The sequence below is a fragment of the Gopherus evgoodei genome, chromosome 18 (assembly GCF_007399415.2).
Source record: "Gopherus evgoodei ecotype Sinaloan lineage chromosome 18, rGopEvg1_v1.p, whole genome shotgun sequence".
In the NCBI taxonomy this organism is placed as follows: Eukaryota; Metazoa; Chordata; order Testudines; family Testudinidae; genus Gopherus; species Gopherus evgoodei.
In genome coordinates this window covers 11729192-11749830 of record NC_044339.1, presented here as the reverse complement: position 1 = coordinate 11749830, position 20639 = coordinate 11729192, and the positions used below count along the sequence as shown (strand labels likewise).

Genomic DNA, 20639 nt, shown 5'->3' with positions numbered 1-20639 from the left:
CATCTTCACTCAACTGGACTATTTGGCTTCCTTCTTAAAAACGAGGGATTTACTTGATTCCTGGGTATTTGTGTGTCTGGTGCATGGTGACATTTTCCTGCTCAGGGGGAGAGAAAGGGACCTTCAGATTACTGTATTTAGACCTGCTGTTGAATGTGATGATTTCTCATTCCTTAAATGGATGAGTATCTTCCCTCAGGAGTCTCTCTCTCTCTCTCTCTCCCCCCCCTCCTCTCCCTCTCTCTCTCCTTTAACGTTCACAAAGAACGTTGCATTTAGCTAAAACAGGGCAAATTAGAGAGTGTTTAAAAGCAGAGGCTTTCTTTGGGCGATGGCACTCTCTTTCTCCCCAAGCCAAGAATCTTTGTGAAATGGAAACACAGGGCGAACGTGGGGATGTAATGAAAAAGTATTGCCCTGCCCGTGTACATTTTATATACATAGAAGGGTTTGAAAATAGAAAGTGCCTGGACAAGAGCAGTCAGTGAAATGTGGAAAATATGTTGCTGAGGTATGTGCCTTGCGGAGTGACTTACGAGGTTTACAGCACAGGCAGCCCGAAGATTTTTTTCCCTTCCCTCCATGCTCCCAGTAGATGGTTGGTTCATTAACAAGATGTGTTTGCTACAGGTTTTTCAAACCTTGCTTTGCTTTCTAGTGCAGCGGCACAAAGTGATTCTCCTCCCCCTCCCAGATTTTCCAGGCCTTGAAAACCTTGCTGTCTCGCTAAGTCACAGCCTGCCTGTTTACCCTATGTACGTCCCCTGCCAGCAGGATCAGAGCTCCTGTTGGTCACTCAGCTCTGGGCATCTTGCTGCTGATACTGTTTATTCTTTCACAAGTGCTGTCTAAGGAGACCCAGCACATCCACAGGAGATTCTTGGAGAGCCAGGCCTACTTACCAACAGTTATTCCCAGGCATGCAGGGTGCTATTAGTTCCTATGTCAATCACATCTTGTCTTTGCTTTCCAGCTATCCACGTAATGAAAGTATTGACAAGCTAACGAAGGGTGATGGAACAGCTCTTGTCAGAGGCCTTTCATGATTGCCTTGCCTTGATGCTGGGATGCTTAGGCCAGTATTTTAGTCCTGACAAACAGTGGAGCTTGACCTGCAGTTCATAATACCTCCGCCTTTCTACCCCAGGCCCCTACTGGGACCTGGCTTCTTAAGTCAGTAGCTCTGGGAATTGATTACTCATACATTGGCCAGTATGCATTGGGAACACCTTCACGTTAGCTGACAAATCCCTGAGAATGGACTCCTTTCTCTGCAGGACAAGAGAGATGACAGCAGCCTCTGTCTATCAGGTGAAGATTACTCCACCAGTAGCCTCCTATGTGTGTTTACTGTACAGAAAAAGGAAAACTGTGCCAAATGATTGATAAGTCCCTTGCACCAAGGGGGAGACACTGTGGAGCAGCGTGATGGAGGAGTGGAGTGGTGGATGGGGAGGGTAACTGGAATGCTTCATGGAAGAGGCAGGTTCCATGGTGTCGATGGGAAGGGGGTTTGCATAAGTGCATCTGGAGGCTGTTCAGGCATAAAGGACAAAGTGGAAGAAGGTATGAAGTCAGGAGTGGGCAAATGAAACAAAGGAGGGAGGCTGATGCAGAATGAAGAGAGGGGATCAGGTAGAAGGAGATGAGGCTGGCAGAGCAAAAGGATCACTGATCCAGGCCTTCCCCCCCAATGAACAGCTGATGAGCACTTCAATGAGACACCATCCACCAACCCGCCTCCCCGAGTGGATGCACACATGCTCCAGTGTCCAGCAGCAGCAGCAGCAGCACAGATGCCAGGACATCTCAGGAAGTGTGCCAACATGGGAAGGAATTAGGAGAGGGAAGTCCCCAAGTCGTCTTTGACTCCACCTCAGATGACAAGCGAGCTGGGATCTGTTCTCAAGACAACATAAAGTCATGCGGGGCTCAGCAAGGTTGTCCAGGTGAGTTTGGAGTTCAGGAAAGGGAGAGACTGGCTGGAGCCAGGCATTGTGCAAATCCCCCCATTGCACAGTGCTGGCCAGGCACTGTAATCCTGGGTTTCCCACATGCTGTCTGCTGGCACTCTTCACTTCTGTCCTGCAGCCCCCACTTGTGTGAGAGTATGAGAGAGAGAGTGGTCGTAGCTCTATAGCAGGGTGGCCAAACTTGCTGACCTGCCAAGCCGCATACAATAATCTTCAGACATTCAAGAGCTGGAGGTGCCTGCTGGGGTTCGAGTTTCAGCCTTGCTCCTGCTGAAGCCCTCTCTGCTGGGCAGATGCCCCTACCTCACCACCCCGCTGCAAGGCAGAAGTCCTGAGCTCCCCCCGGTAGGTGGAAAATGGTTTGGGGGGGGCACATGGGGAGCTCCAAGAGCTGCACTTGAACTGTAAAAAAGCCACATGTGGCTCACGAGTCACAGTTTGGCCACCCTTGCTCTAGATTTTCCTTATATTTTCCCCCCACGTGCTTCCATCTGCTCAAAACCACATCGCTTCCCCATGCCTTCCCTACCATTACCACCACTTGTAAGCATCTCCCTTTCCTCACTTGTCCTGTCTCCACATGACCTGGAACAGGCTATCCCCTGTTGTTGGGTGTTCCTTGCTCAGCTCAAACCAGTGCCTGTTCTCTCCCCCATCCTAACACTAAGGGCAGGCAGCTTTGGGGAGTTCTCACTCCGGAGTTGACGTCCTGCTGTGTACACTGCAGTCTGAGTGCCACCCTGCCACCCTCATGGGCTGCTGGAGACAGGAGAGTTCTTGAGATGATGTGGGGAACAGCCAGCACTTTGCATGCTCACAGAGTGTCAGCCAGGCAGTTTGGGATAGGGAGTAAGGAGACTGGGAGTTGAGTTAGTCTAGTGGTGGGAGGGGATGGTAGATGGGATGCATCCTAGAAGAGGCAGGTTCCATGGTATCTTTGAGAGAGAGCTTTGCATACGCAATTTGGAGGCAGTTCCAGGCATAAGGGAAAGTGTGCTGGGTTCTAATCTTGACTGTGTGGCCTTGGCTGAATCACTTTACCTCTATGTGTCTCAGTTTCCCCATCTTAAAGAAGAACTGCAAAGCAAAACTACTGAGGGTCCTTATATGACCCCCAAAGAAGCATTACCTCCTCCCCAGGCTCTCTCCTGAGTGAAACTGAGAAAGTGGTATGCCCTGTGCAGAAGGCCCTCATTCCTCCCAAGTGTGGAGTGTCTCAGGAACTTTTTCCCCAGCATGCCTTTCTGGAACTGGCCCTTTACATGTGGCTGAGCCAAGTAGCGGCAGCCCTGAGGCAGCCATGTTGGATCTGGCTGCGTCTCGCCCTCTCCCAGCTACGAGGTTTCCCTTAACTCTGGCTGTGTTTTCCTTCCCTTATTACTGGGAGATGGCACCTTCTCTCGGGGGCCGTCTCAGCCCTGGCTGGAGATGTGCTGTGACCCAAGGAGGTCACGAGCAGCGGTGCAGCCCGTCTGGGTGTGTGATAGCCGAGAGAGGCAGTGGATTGTGGGAATGCTGGCGTCAGCACCACGAGGGCTTCCTGAGGCAGGGAAGGTGAGTAGCCCCTTGTCTGTCCTGTGTAGTCTGGTTTGGGAGGACTGGGGTGGGAGGGTCTGCTAGTGTCCAGCACAGAAATCTGACTCCCCATTTTCCCTTTGTGACATCAGTAAAGGCTGTGGGTTCTTGGGAGCAAAGGCACCATAGCAGCCTTAGTGCCACCTCTCGCTGTGACCCTGCCGTATAGTTTGGGCCTATATGGCTGAATAGGGCTCTGAACCCAGCTCCTTCTGGTGCTGGCAGCTCGTGGGGTCCCTTGATGCCCACCCCGTTGGCTAAGCCATGTTTCAGCTCTGTTTCCTGAAACAGGCCGTGAAAGCCAAGAGAGGAGGTAGGTCCCCACTGTGTTACTCTGCCTTGCCCCTACAAAGCCTGGAGCTGGTCCTGACCCGCACACTCTCACATGCGTCGTACTGGTATCAGGGTAGTGCCTAGAGCCGCCAGCCGAGATGGTGCTGGGCAAACACCTGGCGAGGGACAGACCTTGCCTCACAGAGCTGACAATCTAAATAGACCAGCCAGAGCAAGCAGGCCGGGGGGACAGAAGCACAGAGAGGGGAAGTGACTTGCCCCAGATCGCACAGCAGAGCTGGGAGTAGATCCTGGGTCTCCTGTGTCTGTGCAATACTCTGCCCACTAGACCACACTGCAGCTTCCCAGGGAGTCTATCCGATGTAGACTTTTGTATGTGCATCTAAGGCGTCCTCCACCTGCCCAGCCCTGGCGGTTACCTGTGCTGCTCTAAGACAGTAAACACAGCTGAGATGCATCGGGGGAAGAGAGCAGGGGACGGGAAAGCCAGTCCGATTCCCTGTGCAGCGGGAATGCTGAGCTTGTGCGTTTGTGGATTGAAGGGCTGGCATGGTCTCTCTCGGCTCAGGGAAAAAAACAATCCCATCCCCAAAAGGGAGTGAGTACTAACCTAATAAAGGCACCAGCTGGACGGAGGAGAAAACCAGCCCTTTGGAGGAAAAAAAAATCCTTTAATTAGAAAAATAATATATTTCATCCAAATAAGGTAAAAATATTTGAAATGGGGCAGAAGTGAGCACTAGGCAACATCTGTCAGACCCTTTCTGGAAAGGGGAAGATTATTAAACTCAATTACAATTTATTTTTGTTGAGTGTCTTTCAGACTAGAAATCTCCCCGAGGGCCCTCACCCTGTCTTTTCTATGTCTGCTTTAGGGTTTAACCCTTAATGGTCTTCCATCCCCCTGGATTCCAGAGAATGGGGAATCTAGTGTGACACGGATGTGGCGTGAATGCATCTGGGGGGATTAGAGAGAGAGGAGTTGGGATTTATATTTTCTTGACTGGTTTAGAGAAAACCCCTACTTTTCAGTAGGATTGTGATTGGCTCACTGAGTACCTCTAGAAGTACAGCTGGCCTACTTGCTGCACGTTTCTCTTTGTGTATACCTGTCTGTCTGTCACATTGCTGGACTGGCTGTCTCTTGTCACTGTGTCCGTCTTGTACAGCATCTCTCTGTTGGTCAGTCAGTCCATCTGTCTCTTTCTCTGCTCTGTCTCTGTCTCTTTGTGCAACATGCAGAAATGTAACACTATCCTGCAGTGCCGTAAGCTAGTATCCAGGAGAAAATAGCACTAATTAACTTTAATGGTTTTTTAAACTGATTTAGTTAAATTGGTGCAAATTCCTGTGTGGACACACTCACTTCAGTTTAAACCAGGTTTATTTTGGTTTTGCTTAAAAAAGTGGTTTAAGCTGAAGTAAGTTTGACCACACAGAGGATAAGGTGAGGTAACTTGGTGCAACTTTTGCCTATAGACAAGCTCTGATTTAGGGCCTGCTGTCAGCTCTGCCTTCCCACCTCCGCTACACCATCACCAGCAGGAGTCCCCTGCCCCGACTGCCTGTTCACCAGCTTGCTCCTTTGTTCTGCTTTACCTTCGCCAGTGAACAGTGAGCTCTGATAACCAGAGGAGCTTGGGGTTCCCTAACAACTTTTATCCTCTTCTGTTTCTCGGAGGATGTGGGGGAGGGGTACAGTCTAGTGGTTAGATTAGGAGTGTGTGGGCCTCAAGTTGTGTAGACGACCCCCTTTGCCTCAGGCTCTTCAGCTGAAAACCGGGGCAGTTTGAGGTAAAACTGCCTGCTTCGTGGGGGCTGATAGGCTGAGTTCAGTCGCGTGTGTAAAACACATGGATTAATGGCATAGGCTGTCCTCTTCTTTGCTGCCCTCACAGCAAATCTGCAGCATGGGGGACGCCAGGAAGTGGCAGTAGTCTGGGTCGTCAGGGATGCAGCTCAGGTACTTTTGGGGAGGAGGGATAGCTCAGTGGTTTGAGCACTGGTCTGCTAAATCCAGGGTTGAGAGCTCAATCCTTGAGGTGGCCACTTAGATATTTGGGGATTTAGTTGGGGATTGGTCCTGCTTTGAGCAGGGGGTTGGACTAAATAACTTCCTGAGGTCCCTTCCAACCCTGATATTCAATGATTCTTAGAGGAGTGGTTCACTCCCATCCCAGCTGTACCACTGCGCTGCCCCAGGAAGAGACAATCCTGAGGAAACCTCACAAGCCCAGGTGCTGCATATGGGACAGCCAAAAATTCTGCTTCCCTCCAATGTCCTAGGTCTGAGTTGGGCACTCAGCCTGGTCAGTGTGGCCTATGGGGGCTTTGACTATAACCTGCTCACGGTGGGAGTGGGTGCTACAAGTGAAGTGCCTGGGCTGACCTGTGCTAGGGGCCTCACACCGGAGAGCAGGGGTGGATGTGGGTGAGGTACTCGAGTGGCGCTGCGTCAGGGGCCTGGAACTGGGAGAGCAGGACTGGATGTGGGTGAGGTACTCAAGTGGCGCCGCGTTTGGGGCCTGGAACTGAGAGAGCAGGACTGGATGTGGGTGAGGTACTCAAGTGGCGCCGCGTTTGGGGGCTGGAACCGGGAGAGCAGAGGCGTATGTGGGTGAGGTACTCGAGTGGCGCCGCGTTTGGGGCCTGGAACCAGGAGAACAGAGGTGTATGTGGGTGAGGTACTCGAGTGGCGCTGCGTTTGGGGCCTGGAACTGAGAGAGCAGGACTGGGTGTGGGTGAGGTACTCGAGTGGCGCTGCGTTTGGGGGCTGGAACCGGGAGAGCAGAGGCGTATGTGGGTGAGGTACTCGAGTGGCGCTGCGTTTGAGGGCTGGAACCGGGAGAGCAGGACTGGATGTGGGTGAGGTACTCGAGTGGCGCCACGTTTGCGGGCTGGAACCGGGAGAGCAGAGGTGTATGTGGGTGAGGTACTCGAGTGGCGCCACGTTTGCGGGCTGGAACTGGGAGAGCAGAGGTGTATGTGGGTGAGGTACTCGAGTGGCGCTGCGTTTGGGGGCTGGAACCGGGAGAGCAGGACTGGATGTGGGTGAGGTACTCAAGTGGCGCTGAGTTTGGGGGCTGGAACCGGGAGAGCTGCGGTGGATGTGGGTGAGGTACTCGAGCAGAGCTATATCAGTCTAATATCAGTTCCTCTCATTCCTACTGCCCCCTACATCTGTCTCTCTCCAGTGGTGCAAGTGGAGCTGGTGTCCCGCTGTGCGAGGCTTTCTGGGTTATTTGGAGTCCTCCTTTTACCTTTAATACCCCCCACATGTGATTGTTTAAGGTCATTACAAAGTGGGTGTGAGGCTGCTCAAAGCTCCCAGGTTGTGGTAATGATGGTAATGAGCCCCTTGCTGTGGGGTCCTGCCCAAGCGGTGCTGGTGTGAGCTCCTGGGTGGTGGGTCCCTGCTTGTGGCAGCTGGGACTTAGAGTAAATGCTGTTGGGGGTCTGGTTTCCCAGACAGCGTGAAAAGCATCTCCCCAGACTGCCCCAGTAAATAGTGGCTATTGGGAAGGGGAGGGGCCAGGGAAAGGCTGCTTAGCCGGCCTGTCAGATAAATCTTTGTCTGTTTACTTAAATCTTCAGTGTTTCTTCATTTGTTTGTTTAAATTTTTCCCTGCCAAAAAAGAGCAAAAGGAAGGAGGGAAGCTACCCCATTGGCCAAACTACCTCTGCCGGGGAGATGCTCCATGGGTCAGGGCACAGCCCAGGGTTAGAGATCACCCGGCCACCACCAGGGTAAGGTGAAAAAAATCAGCCCCAGGAGAGAAAAAAGCTCTTCACAGCAAATGGGACTGCAGAGTTGGGAGCCCTAAAGGAAAAGAGATTATATCTCAGCCCATTCTTGCTCCAGAGCCTGCATGGCCATCCTAGCCACCACCCCAACAAGCATTTTTCAGACAACCCCTCCCCCGCAGCATTTCTCCCCCCCTATAGAGTTAGTTACTGTCAGCTTCTGGGCTCCAGCACAGCTAGGTCAGGTCAGGAGACAGGGAGAGGGAAAGCTGGGGCTTCCTACCAGACTGTTGTATTTTGACACAATTGTGTCCACAGTACATCACCCTCGCTCACCTTTCTATTGTTTGCACATGCACACCCAGACCATCTCTGTCTCTCACACACCCCCTTCCTTACACAAGTCTGATCTGTGTCACATTCACACTTGCATGCCCATATGCTCTGCAGGCACCCTCACAGGCCATTTCCAAAGTTGGCATTCAAATACACACACAACCCTGTATACTGCATGTACATGTGTGTGCAGGTGGATTCACATACATACAAACTTAGACACAGACTTGCATACACGGAGAGACCCCCTTCCATACTATATGTACACACACACAGTCACTCTCTTTTATATGTGCACACAAATGCCGAGACCTGTATATCAGGAGGTAGCCGTGTTAGTCTATATCCACAAAACCAACAAGGAGTCCCGTGGCACCTTAAAGACTAACAGATTTATTTGGGCATAAGCTTTTGTGAATAAAAGTTGTTTTGGTTTTTTTTTTAATCCATGAAAGCTTATGCCCAAATAAATCTGTTAGTCTTTAAGGTGCCACCGGACTCCAAACTTATATACACACTCACTAGAGTGTATACACACATGCAGACACTCACTCTTTCTAGGCTTTGTCCACAAGTTTCCTCCCATATCTGTACAAAAAAAGACAATTTTTCTTATATGAAACTCTCATAATATCCCTGCAGCCTGGGTGCCTTTCATTTGGAGTGGGTACAGGCTCCTCAAGGACTTTCGGCTGTGGCTTTAAAGTTTGTTCTCATAGGAGAAGAAATGAGATTTTTATTGTCATTTTGTAAAGCTCCTGCCTGAAGTTCCCTCTGCTCCATGGCGACACAAGCACTGGTTTGCTACCCCAAGAGCTTCCTTTTCAAAGGAGCTTCCCCTGGGATTTCGAAATGGCACCTGCAAGTGGTTGACATGAGCTTTTGTGTGTGAAGGTGCTGGGTTTGGGAGTGCAAATCACGGGCATAGATGGTTATGTGCAGAGCAACTGGTGCACTTGGTTTCATGAGTAAAATTTTACCTCTGGGAAATATTTATGCAAAAATGTGCAGGGGATTTGAGAGGCTGATTGAGCCTAGTGTTTCTGTTTGATTTTAACCCCCTTGCCCGCTGTCATCTGACACTCACGTAATCTCTCTCTGGGGTGTTTTGCATTATTACCCCAAACTCCTCACCCTTTTCATCCCTGAGGTCCTCCAATGAAAATCATCTTTCCCAGAGCTTTGGAGATAAATCCCATGGTGTAGCATGGTTGGGAGGGGTCAGGAGGCAGCAGCTGGCCTCCAGCCCAAGGCTGAGTGGGAAGGGCAATGCCAGAGCATGGAGAGAGCTGCCTTCATTCATCTTTTCTCTCTTGTCCCTTCTCTGGTGTCCAGCTTGCCCAGGGAAACTGCAGCTCTTAAGCTGGCCATGGTGCAAGCAGGAGACCATCCTAGAATTGCTCTTCATTATCATAGAATAGAATCATAAGAATCTCAGGGTTGGAAGGGAGGTCCTCTAAGTCCAACCCCCTGCTCAAAGCAGGGCCAATCCCCAAACAGATTTTTGCCCCAGATCCCTAAATGCCCCCCTCAAGGATTGAACTCACAACCCTGAGTTTAAGCAGACTAATGCTCAAACCACTGCGCTATCCCTCCCCGTTCAAGGAGGCAAGCACGCTCCATCCCTGCCCTTCTGTGGGAGATGCTCTGTTCTTTGTCATGAGTAGTAGGAGCCTGGAGGTTTGTGGCAGAAGCTTGCTCAGTGCTTCAAGCCTCACGAACTGCTCCTCCAGCTATTTCACTCCTGGGCTTCCCACCCAGCTTTACCAATGCCCCACATTTCTGACTAGAGACCCTGCCCTGCTGTTCCTGGCCTGGGCCCTGCGAAGCTGGGACTAGACCAGTTCAGATTTGGTTCTCAAGATGATTGAAGGCCTGGCTTAAGTAATTGAAGATGATTTGGCTATAGCAACTCACTGGGCCTCCCTTAAGTGCACCATGCTTTGGAACTCCCATGATGCTTCTGCATGATTGTCCATGGCTGGGGTAATCAGTTGGAAGCCCAGATGGCTGCTTCTCCCTCTTCCCAAGAAGTTACAAAAGTCCTGAATTTGTCTCAGTTTGGGTGTAGGAGGCATTGTGCTGCCAATTACCTCCCAGACTAAAACACGTTTTACTGCATTTTCTACTCAGCTGAACAAGCTTTGAGGAGCAGTTCTCTGGGCACTAGCCATGGCTCCGCACACCTTAGGGTGTGGCTAATCGCACTCTGCCTGCTGCAACACACAGTGACTGTTTGCCTGGCTTGCTTCCTGGGTTTCTGGCTCTCTGTGGCCCTTGCTAGGTCAAGGGTTGGCTCTGGCTTGTGGTGATTGATTGAGCTGGACAGGTACCTGATGAGAAAAATCAGAGATTGCTGTAGCTCAGACATATGCAGTTCTGGGGCATCAGGAGAGGCACAACTAAAAGCACCATTTTCCTAATATACGTTATACGTCCCCTGTTCAGACAGAGGCTGGGGTTGGCCTGAGCAAATGGCAGTGCCTTGTACCGCCACACTGTCCAGTACCCCGTTTCAGGCTAACACTGATAACCTGAGCTCTTGATTTCTCTCATGCTGGCCCTTATGGTGAAGGGGCACCCACGTGCCCCCAATAGTGTGTCCTCAGTTACGCTGCATGGTCCTTATTTACCATCAGGCAGGCCTGTACCGTAGCCACATCCAGCCAGTGAAGGGCAGCGACCGTGTCTGGAAAGGGTAAGGCAGTGCATCCCCAAGTTTGTGTTGTGCGTTTGGGCCTGTGTGTGCTGAAATGCACCGAAGGCTGTAGGTGTCAGGCCCCAGGGCCTGGCAGGCCCTAGCTCTAGTGCGGAGGGCCTGAAGCGAGTGTAGCAGCAATGGCTTTAATTTGTTGCGTTTGCTTTGTCTCCCATAAATTACTCACACTTTTATTTAAGTGCAATGAGAGCCTCACAAAGAGCAGGCAAGTCCCAACGCGAGCCTCCGAGCTGCGTGCGTGTGTGAGAGTGCCTGCCTGTTGGAAACATCCCACGTGCTGTGGGCAGAGCTCCAGCATGAACAAACCTCTGTGCTCTGAGGGCGGCTTAGGAGTGTGTTCGGATAATGACATCTGAAAACAGGATGGCTGGGCGCAGCAGCGGAGCAACCAGGGGGCTTTGAAAGAGAGAGGGGTCTTAATCCCTCCGCTAACAAGGAAGCAGCAGCTGGCAAGGAATGCAGCTATGTTTGGCAGACTCTGCACTGCTGCCTCTGGGCTCATGTTGATGGGTGGCAGAGAGGGCAACGCGGCACAAATAGACACCTTGCCAGGGGCAGCTAAGGGGAGGGGCAAGGCAGGGCGTCTTTCTTTTTGCTTTCTTTTGCGTGACATGAGCTGCTCGGACTGTGGTGGGGTTGGAGGGACTGGGAAATGGTTAGCCCAGGCGCAAGGTTCTGGGCTGGGCCTTCCTGTAGGAGCATCTCATCTGGCACTGCCAGGGCTGAGGAACAAGGCTGCAAGGTGATGAGAGTCAATGCCTGCTTTCAGTGTCTGGGGGCCATGTGTGCTTTGAGGACAATCAGTCCCAACCCTGCGTGGCAGGCAGTTGGATTTGTGTGGGCCTGAGGGTGGCCCTTTAAGGCAGGTTTCACTGTACCTGTATGAGATAAGTAGGCAGCACATCAGTTCAGCGGAAGCTCCTTTGCCTAGGTACAGCGGATCTATAGACACAGGCTGAACAGAGGACAGCTTTATTACATAGTGTGGAGGTGGGGAAGTGAGCTGAGGTGACAAGATGGCACATCCCTCTTTCCAAGTGGGCAGGCCTGGAGTAATTCTTGTTTGGGAATACAGCAGTGGTGCATAAGCAAACTGTACTGCACATCCAGTGGGGCTCTAGCTAATCTAGTATCTGTTTCTCCAGCCAGCACTCAGCACTGTAAGATCTGCTGCTCTGGAGCGGTGCCGCATCACACTTGGGCAGCGCTGGAATGCCCTGCTCAAAGCAACAGCCTGTGCGTCTCATCCCAGGGGGTAATCACGTCAGCCTCCAGATATGCAGCATGATGTGGGCAGATCCCTGCTAAAAGTCAGGTAAACAGCAATTTATGTCAGAATGGACTTGGGCTCTCTCCTGCCTGTTGGTTGGTTGCCCTGCCTGGCAGGGGGTTCTTTACTAGCCCGACCATGGCATAGGACAGTGGTTCCCAAACTTGCTCCGCTGCTTGTGCAGGGAAGCCCCTGGCAGGCTGGGCCGGTTTGTCCCTTGGCCTGCGCCACTTCCAGCAGCTCCCATTGGCCTGGAACAGTGAACCACGGCCACTGGGAGCTGCCTTCGGCTGAACCTGTGGATGCAGCAGGTAAACAAACCAGCCTGGCCCGCCAGGGGCTTTCCCTGCACAAGCAATGGAAAAAGTCTGGGAACCACTGGCATAGGACTTAAACACTGCAGTTTATAGAAGCTAGCTTGTGTAACGTTCCAGCAAAGGTTCCTGCCTTTTCCCAACACCATCGCAATCTCAGAGGGGTAACCGTGTTAGTCTGGATCTGTAAAAGCGGCAAAGAGTCCTGTGGCACCTTATAGACTAACACGTATTGGAGCATGAGCTTTCATGGGTGAATACCCACTTCATCAGATGCATGTAGTGGAAATTTCCAGAGGCAGGTATATATATGCAAGCAAGAATCAGGCTGGAGATAATGAGGTTAGTTCTATCAGGGAGGATGAGACCCTCTTCTAGCAGTTGAGGTGTGAACACCAAGGGAGGAGAAATTTCCACTACATGCATCCGACGAAGTGGGTATTCACCCCCGAAAAGCTCATGCTCCAATATGTCTGTTAGTCTAGAAGGTGCCTCAGGACTCTTTGCTGCCTTTCCATCTCAATCTCATGACTCCAGGAGGTCCCTGTTCTCGCTTGGGTAGGCTAGTCAGTCCTGGAAACACTGAAGGCACATGGATACACTTTACACATGTGAGTAGCCCCAGTGACTTAAGTAAAATTACTCATGTGCTTAAATGTTTGCAGGAGTGGGGGGCATCATCTGTAGCGCTCAGCCCCTCAACTCTTTTGAGTCCAGATGAAAACATCACTCAGGTGCCAATCGTGGCTGGTTAATAGAGAGGCTCTGCCCTGGCACTGGTATCAGCAGCAGGATGGGGGTCTTAAGAAACCACAATCAGTCAGAAACCTTTGAGAGCCTTAAAAACAAACAAGCCAGAGACAGACAAACCCAATGAATAAGGCAACTTCATAATTTGTTTGTTTGGTTGTTTTTTTTTTCCAGTTTTTATTGAGTGAAAATGTCAAACCTTGCATCAGTCATGCAAAAAAAAAATCAAATAAATAAAACACATATATTAAATTTCTAATAGCACTAAATTCAAGTGGAAAAATATTCAGTTCTTAATAATGCAGGTGCCGAAGAGACCAGATTCAAGTAAATCAGAGCACACCGTCCTGTTTAGGGTGGTTTATTTTCTTTTCACTTTCTGCATTTTTTTTTGTCTCAAAACCTATATATATCTAGCTATATATCTATATATATATGTATATACATATAGATATATACACACACACATATATATGTGCATACATATTATTTTTATATTTATATATATACACATACATATTTATAAAACATTAAAAAGAGCATTGGTGGTTCAAGCATTAATTTCCCTCCCCCCTCCCATGGAAATAAAAATAAACCAACAACAAAACAAAATTACACATTTAAAATTCAAAATGAGCTAGCAATGGCTTATAGTCCTAGTGTGCAATATGGATATTACAAAAGGCTAAAATTCTCCCTCCCTTTTATTTTTATTTATTTTTTTTAAATCTTGGGGGTTTTTTTTTTTGCTACATTGAAAAAAAGTTTATTTTTAAACTTTCTTTTTCTTTTTTTTTCTTTTTTTTTTTTTTTAACAAAATTCCTTCTACAGAGACATTAATCCAGTTGAGTGTGTGTCTATTACGGCCTAGCTGATTTTTTCTTCTCTCTTCAGCAGCGAATGGTGGCAGAATCAGGAGGGTTTGTCAAGGGCCTTTGGGGTTTTTGTTTGTGTGTTTTTAATTCCGTCTTGTCTCTCCCGTGCCTAAGTCAGTCAGCTGAATTCCCTGGTCCTCAGGTCAGCAAGCTACTTTAAACACATGCCTAAATTTCATCATATGAGCAACCACACTGACTCAAGTCATACACAGCTTGCTGAACTGGAGTCCTGTACCTGGCCTCAGTTCAGGAACACACTTAAATCCATCCCTGTTCAGCAACTCCCCTAAGGATATGCTTAACTAGAAGCTCATGTTTAAGCCTATGCTTAAAGGCTTTGTTGAATCAGGGTCTTTATGTGGCAAAAAAGACTTGGTGGGTTTAACCCATCTTGATTTTTCAGTTGTAAAGAAAGAAAGAAAGGAAATGCAGTCAGGGACAGGCAGGGTGGGTCAACCTGAGGCCCCATCTTGACGTGTTGGGGACTCTCAGTGAGTGCAGTGGGGGGTTCAGCGCGTTGCCAGATCAGGCCCTTGTTGGGCAGGCTGTGTCTGGTACCAGCCTGTCATTTCCCAGTGCCAGCTCCTGAAAATAAGAACTATCTAAGGTGGGTGGAGGCTTGGCGGGAAGAGGGTTTGATGTATGGGTCAAAGATGGGAGACAGTGATGAGTCATAAATGCAGCTCCTGCTTGAGGCACCATGGGGTTGATGGTGGAGGAGGGAGTGGTGATTGTCTTCTCACACCTCTGCCCTACACAGCTGCTTTCGCCTGCCACCTTATAGGATTCAGTCAGTGGAGGTTAGTGAGTTTGAGGCAAAATTGAAGATAAGGCTCATAGCTGATCTACAGCAGAGGTCTCAATGGAACTGCTTTCAAACAGGGCTTGGCCATGTTCATCCTGCATAGCAATCACTAGCTGCAGGGAGCTATCCATCTCTATTATCTTACCTCTTCCAGTGGCCCCCTCAGTTCTGAACACCCTTATGACTGTATGGCGTTCTAAGCTTGTGAGAGTTCTATTGAAGTAAATGGCAAAACTCTATCGACTTCACTGGTGCAAATTATGCACTGCTGTGTGTATTTGCAGGTTTGGAGCCATGTTAGGACTAGAGGGTTTTCTATAGCACCCATCAAGCTAGTAGGTAAGTACTTGGACAAGAGCAACACAGTATAAAACCTGCAGTTAAATGCTCTAAGTACAGCCAATCTAACCCATCCTGCTCTGGGACAACATGCCCCAAGTCCCTCTCTGTACCCACTGAGGAAGCTCTCTTCCTTATATTGGTAATGGGGGGATAATGGGAGCTGTACTAGAAAACAAGAAGCAGGTGGGGGGGGGGAGTAACAAAAATAAAACCATATGAAAAATAAAAGCCACACAAATAACCGCTAGCAAACCCCCGCCTCCCACCATGAACTACAAACTTCTTTTCACAACCGCCATTTGTTTGTTTCGTCTCTATAAAATTCAAGTTAAAATTCGGAATCGTGCAGCTCCAGTCAGTGCTAGGAGTATGAAGACAGCCTCAAACCATGGGGTTAAGGCCCCTCCCCCCCTGCTGCCCCCTACCAATAAATGTTAAAAAAACCCCAAACCCTGAAAGAGAAAAAAAAATTGCACACAAGTAACCATATCTAGGCTCTAAGGGCTATCCAGAAGGCAGGCTCGTTACCCTCCGGCAGGCATTGTTTCTGTTTGTTCTATATAGAATAACCTTTAAAGGAAAAATACTGTACAATCTTTTTTTTTCTTACTTTTTTTTCCCTTTTCTCTCCTCCCCTCCCCCCTTTCCTTTTTAAGCATTGTTATCCAAACATCTCCCTGCATTTAAACAGCTGAGGAGCTTGTCTATCGTTGGGACCCAGATCCACGCTGGCTCTTTAGGGAAATAATAAGAAAACAACCCAAACTGCTTGTGGCCTCTTTCTGTGCAGGGTAGAATGAATGACAGGGATTCCTTGGGCTTAGGGGGTTTGTTATTAGAAAAAAATAATTAAAACAGAACAAAATAAACAAGGGCCAAGTATTAGACCCAAGGGAGCAAAATGCCCAGCTGGTCTACACACTGGCACCGAAATCACTGCATCAAGCGTAATTCCCACTTTTAGTCCTTCTGGGGCCAGTGCACACGTGTAGACAAGCTCTCTGTCTCAGGACTTGGGCGTCAAACAGCAACTGCCATCTATGCGAATGCTGAATAGTCTCCTGTAGTGTGTGTGTGTAAACCCTTTACTGGCGGGGTTGGGGAAAGGGAACAGTGGGAGAGCTTGTAACCATTTGAGTGCTGTAGGTCTGTCCAGCTACCATGGTGCTGCCGGCCTTGGTGCGATTTGCCCAGGTGGAGGAGGCTTGACACCCTGCTGCACTGCATGCTGCACTGCATGCCATGCCACAAGATAGCAGCCAAGGGTATTTGGGTGCAGGACCTGAGCAATCAATAGCTCTCCATCCAGCATCTGAGGTCCCATTGCCAGCCCAGTGTCTGCCTTAATCTCCCTACCCTTTCTGTGTGGGTTGTGGCTTCGCTCTCTCTTCCCTTTGGGAAATGCATTAGCCTTTGCACAGAATCTACTTGCCCACCCTCACCTTGAGGAGGAAAACACTGAGGATACGCTGCTTGCTCATCATTTAAAAAAATCAGTCGCCCTGCATCAGAGGGCAAGTGGCATTTAGCAAGGCATTGCTCTTCCCCTCCAGCTACACCAAGGCAAAGGATGCTAATCTCACCTTCTGCTCCTGCCTCCATTCACAGCCTGCCTGAGACAGTGGTGCTTTCTCTGAAGCACCAAAAAGAAAAAGCCTAAACCTGGAGAAAGAGGGGTAGCACCTGGGGATGGGAGTGGGGGTTTAACCCCAGTCCTCCAGTGTGAGTGACAGACCCTTTAACCGCCATATGGCGACCTTCCCTACCATGACTGCAGCTATACCACTACCAGGAGATCAGCAGGAGCTGGGGGAGGTGACCTACAGCTGTTCCAACAGTTCTAGAGAAAGGGAAGCGTAACAATATAAATAGCATTTAAAAAATTATTATTATTAATAATAAAGAGGATCTGGAAGAACAGAGAAGTGTTCCATTCCCAGCCCCGCTGATTCATTAATGCTTCCTCGTTTGTAAGACAATAAATACCCCCTCCCACCCTTGCTGTCTGGTGCATCAGTCTCTCCCATTTATTTAATGCTGGGGGGAAAAAAAGACACCCCTTCCCTCCCTCCCACACTGGTAAAGGCTTAGCTAGTTGCCTTTGTGCCACCAGTTCCTTCCACGTGCTTAAAAAAACCCACATAATTCTAAAATTCATCACCTGCCATCCCCGTACTCCCCTTCCGAGGAGTGGAGATTATTATTAGTATCATACAACTAAAAACATGGAAAAATAAACTCCAGAAATAAGAGAGGGGGTCCCAAGACTGGGCACACGCCCTACAAGGGGGGGAGGAAAGGAGAGCAGATGTCACCCTCAGAGCTAGTGTCCATCTAGAAGGGTTTTGTGTCTCTGCATCCTGCCTTATCTTCTGTCATCCGCAGAATGAAGTGATGGTGCGCTGGCCCCATGCGACCATGTCTGTCCTGTTGAGCCCGTGGGGCTCGTGCGTGCGGTGTGGAGTTCGTTTTGTCGCTTACCGTCCTGGTGCTTTGTTCTCGCCTCATAAGGGGTCCTCTTAGTAATTTCATTTAAGAGCAAAACCAAACCTCCTGCTGTCTCTAAGGTTAAGGAGAAGCTGCCGGTGCGAGGGTGTGGGTTGGGGTCAGGGCAAGGGTGGGGTCCAGAGCAGGGGTGGGGACTAACGTGAGGTCTGGGTTTGGCTCGCCCAGAGGCCTGGAAGCATCACCATGGTCTATGGAAGTGGAGGCCTCCCCTGTTTCCCCATCCTCTTTAGTGGCCAGGCCCTCAGGGTCGGGGAGTGACTCTTCAGAGTCTGTATTCAGGTCTTCCTCCTCGTCTTCGTCATCGTCATCATCGTCGTCATCCTCTTCATCATCATCCTCTTCTTCATTTATCTCCTCCTCCTCCTCATCTTGGGATGAGTCATCTTCGTCCTCCACATCGCCGGAGTTGGATACCATCACTCCACTCTCGTGAGGGCTTGTCCCTGCTCTGCTGGGTGATGGGCCAGCAGCAGCCTCTGGTAGCTTCTTGCTGAGGTCCAAGGAGTCATTGAGGCCCACGCCAGCTGCGTTCTGCAGGAAGAAGAGGGAGCTGTTGGCATCAGTGCTGAGGTTGAGGGAGCTGTCCAGGTTGACGGAAGAGTTCTGGACGTCGTACTCCAAGGTGGCGTGATGGAGGCCCTCGGGGCCAGGAGAGATGGCTGGCAGCTCCCCCCGCTCCTGCTTCTCATGCTTGCGCTTGTGCGAGTCCATCTGTGACATGCCCACCACAGTGTGTTTGCAGCCAGGGTAAGTGCAGTGGAAGTGGGAGCACTTGAGTTTGTACTTGCAATCGGGCACCTCACAGTCCACACTGGAGCTGAACTGGCAGAAGCCGGCAGCACTGATGACATCTTGCTTGCCATGGTGCTTGCGGTGAGCGGTCACCTTGGTGCTGTCGGTGCAGCGGAAGCCACAGCGCAGGCAGTGGAAGTGCGTGCTGTTGCCAGAGAACTGGCAGTCGGGGAAGTTGCAGCTCAGTGAAGACTTGAAGCGCTTGAAGTCATCCAGCACCAGGTTGTCGACGCGATCGTGGTGCTGGGCGTGTTTGTACATGTGGGTGCGGCCGCAGAACTTGTAGCCACAGTTTTCCCGGGTGCAGTGGTAGTGGGTGACCTTGAGGGAGAACTGGCAGTTGGTGTCCTTGCAGTCCTCATAGAGATCGTAGCGTCGGAAACCCTCCAGCATCATTCCCTCATCCAGCATCTTGCGCGAGGAGGCTGTCTTGCGGCGCTTGCCAAACGGAGACATATCCTCGATGATCCAGAAGCGCTTTTTGGCCCCGGAGGCAGTTGGCATGGTGATGGTGTTCCCTGGGGACAGGAAGAGGAGAGTGGCGTTACTCATAGAGGGGCAGCAGGAACTCCTATCACCTCCTGTAACCAGCATCGTACTTGCCACATTGGATCGTACTCCGTATTCTATCTACGACCCATGGCCCATGCATGATGCTGTAGGGGAAGCAGCCTCCCACCCAGTAAGTCTCTGGATCAGCCTTGTATCCTGCACAGGGGCTGGGGAAGGTGTGCCTATTAGTGCTCATTCAGTATTATGGCAGTAGTGAACTCGATTTCCTGACACACTCTACCCCCATGCTATTTATGTTGCTTGGCACCAGGAAATCCTTATAGTTGCCGCTCTTGTAGACATGATAATGTCCAAGTATCAGCTGCTGCTTCTTGTCAGGGTCAAAAATCTCCCAGCCTCTCCTGTCACTTTGTCTTCCTTCCCCGCGAGTAAGCTCATCCCAGCCCACAGAATGCGGCACTTTCATTGATCTCTGATTGCTCCTTTCACCCCAAACAATCCCCGAGTGCTTTATAAACTATACCCAGTGTCGTCCTCCCTGACTGCTGTTTAACAGGGCACAGCAACACTTTACAGCTATTTAGGACAGGAAGTGGAGAAGACTCGCCACATCTGATTAAAACTGCAAGGGGGGATTTTTAGAAGCAGGATGCAGTTTGGCCAGTATAATGTAACATACCACTGGTGAGCGCACACAAAGAGATGTTCAGGAGGGGTAATTCTCAAATGACTATCCATTAAAGCCTTTCCTTGAGCCTCAACAATCAGCCCGCTTGCCACTAAGGGACCAATGCCAGTTTCCCATCCTTGGAGATAGGAGCCGGAGTCCCAGAGGACTGAACCTGATACCAAGAATTTGACCACCTTACATTCACATTTCCTTCCTCTTCTGCCCACTGGTTATTCCTCAGGTCGACTCATAGACTTTGAGACTTTACAGTCATGATCATCTAATCTGACCTCCTGCACATCGCAGGCCACAGAACTTCACCCACCCACTCCTATAACATACCCCTAGCCTTTGGCTGACTTACTGATGTCCTCAAATCATGGTTTAAAGTCTTCAAGTTACAGAGAATCCACCATTTGCACCTGGCAGCGACCCAGGCCCCATGCTGCAGAGGAAGATGAAAACCCCAGCTCCAGATCCAATGTGCTCAGAGCAGGGCTTGGGGAGGTAGGAAGATTTTCTCACCAGGTGCAAAATGGTGAATTTCACTGGAAATTACAGTTTACAACTAAAATGGGCCTTCCTGAGCTGCCATCCTGTTGAAAAGAGTCATGGTCTGCATCAAGAGTGTCTGGGTCCCAGCACCAAAGCGGTTTGCATCCTGCTGTAGGAGTCTGAAGACACACTCACTCATGTTTGAATGCTGTAAAGTTCTTCTGCTGACTGTAAGCATGTACTCAAGGTAGTGGATGCTGGTTTTACCATGTCAGCCATGGGAGGGCCTCAAATGATGCCCCTTGAAGCTAGGATGGTGCTTATCAAATAGACTCTCCAAAATGGTGAGTACCATTGAATGCTGAGGAACAGCACCAGACTGAAAACCTGGGAGACAGAAGAGTTCAAACTCTCCACCAAGCAGCGACAGCATGGACAGCAGTAGGCCAAATTCCCCCCCCCCGAGTGCAATGCCAACATCCCTCTGGAGTGAGCCCACACCTAGGAGAGCGAGGCAGAGGACAGAAGTCTCACATGCCCATTCAGGTTGCATGGTGTCTCTGGTGACACTGGCAACAAAGGAGACAATTCACGGTGATGGCTGTTAGTGATGTTCACTAGGAACTGGACGAAGCCTCCTTACACTGATGTCATCTGCAC

At 50.0% G+C, this 20639-nt stretch overlaps 1 protein-coding gene and 1 long non-coding RNA gene across 7 annotated transcripts in view; one reads left to right on the top strand and one right to left on the bottom strand.

Annotated features, from left to right (window-relative positions):
- The first annotated feature begins 418 nt into the window (after positions 1 to 418).
- LOC115637025 lies at positions 419 to 15002 on the top strand. The gene is made up of 4 exons (XR_003997136.1): positions 419 to 1949; positions 3361 to 3527; positions 11787 to 11956; positions 14944 to 15002. It is a non-coding gene; the product is annotated as an uncharacterized LOC115637025 (long non-coding RNA).
- CASZ1 (castor zinc finger 1) overlaps positions 13860 to 20639 on the bottom strand; it is a 266726-nt gene continuing 259946 nt past the window's right edge. For all 6 annotated transcript variants that reach the window (XM_030537831.1, XM_030537834.1, XM_030537832.1 and 3 more), the window contains one exon: positions 13860 to 18819. In XM_030537831.1, the coding sequence (XP_030393691.1) occupies positions 17570 to 18819 (1250 nt within the window). In that variant the 3' untranslated portion in view covers positions 13860 to 17569. The remainder of the gene's footprint in view (positions 18820 to 20639) is intronic.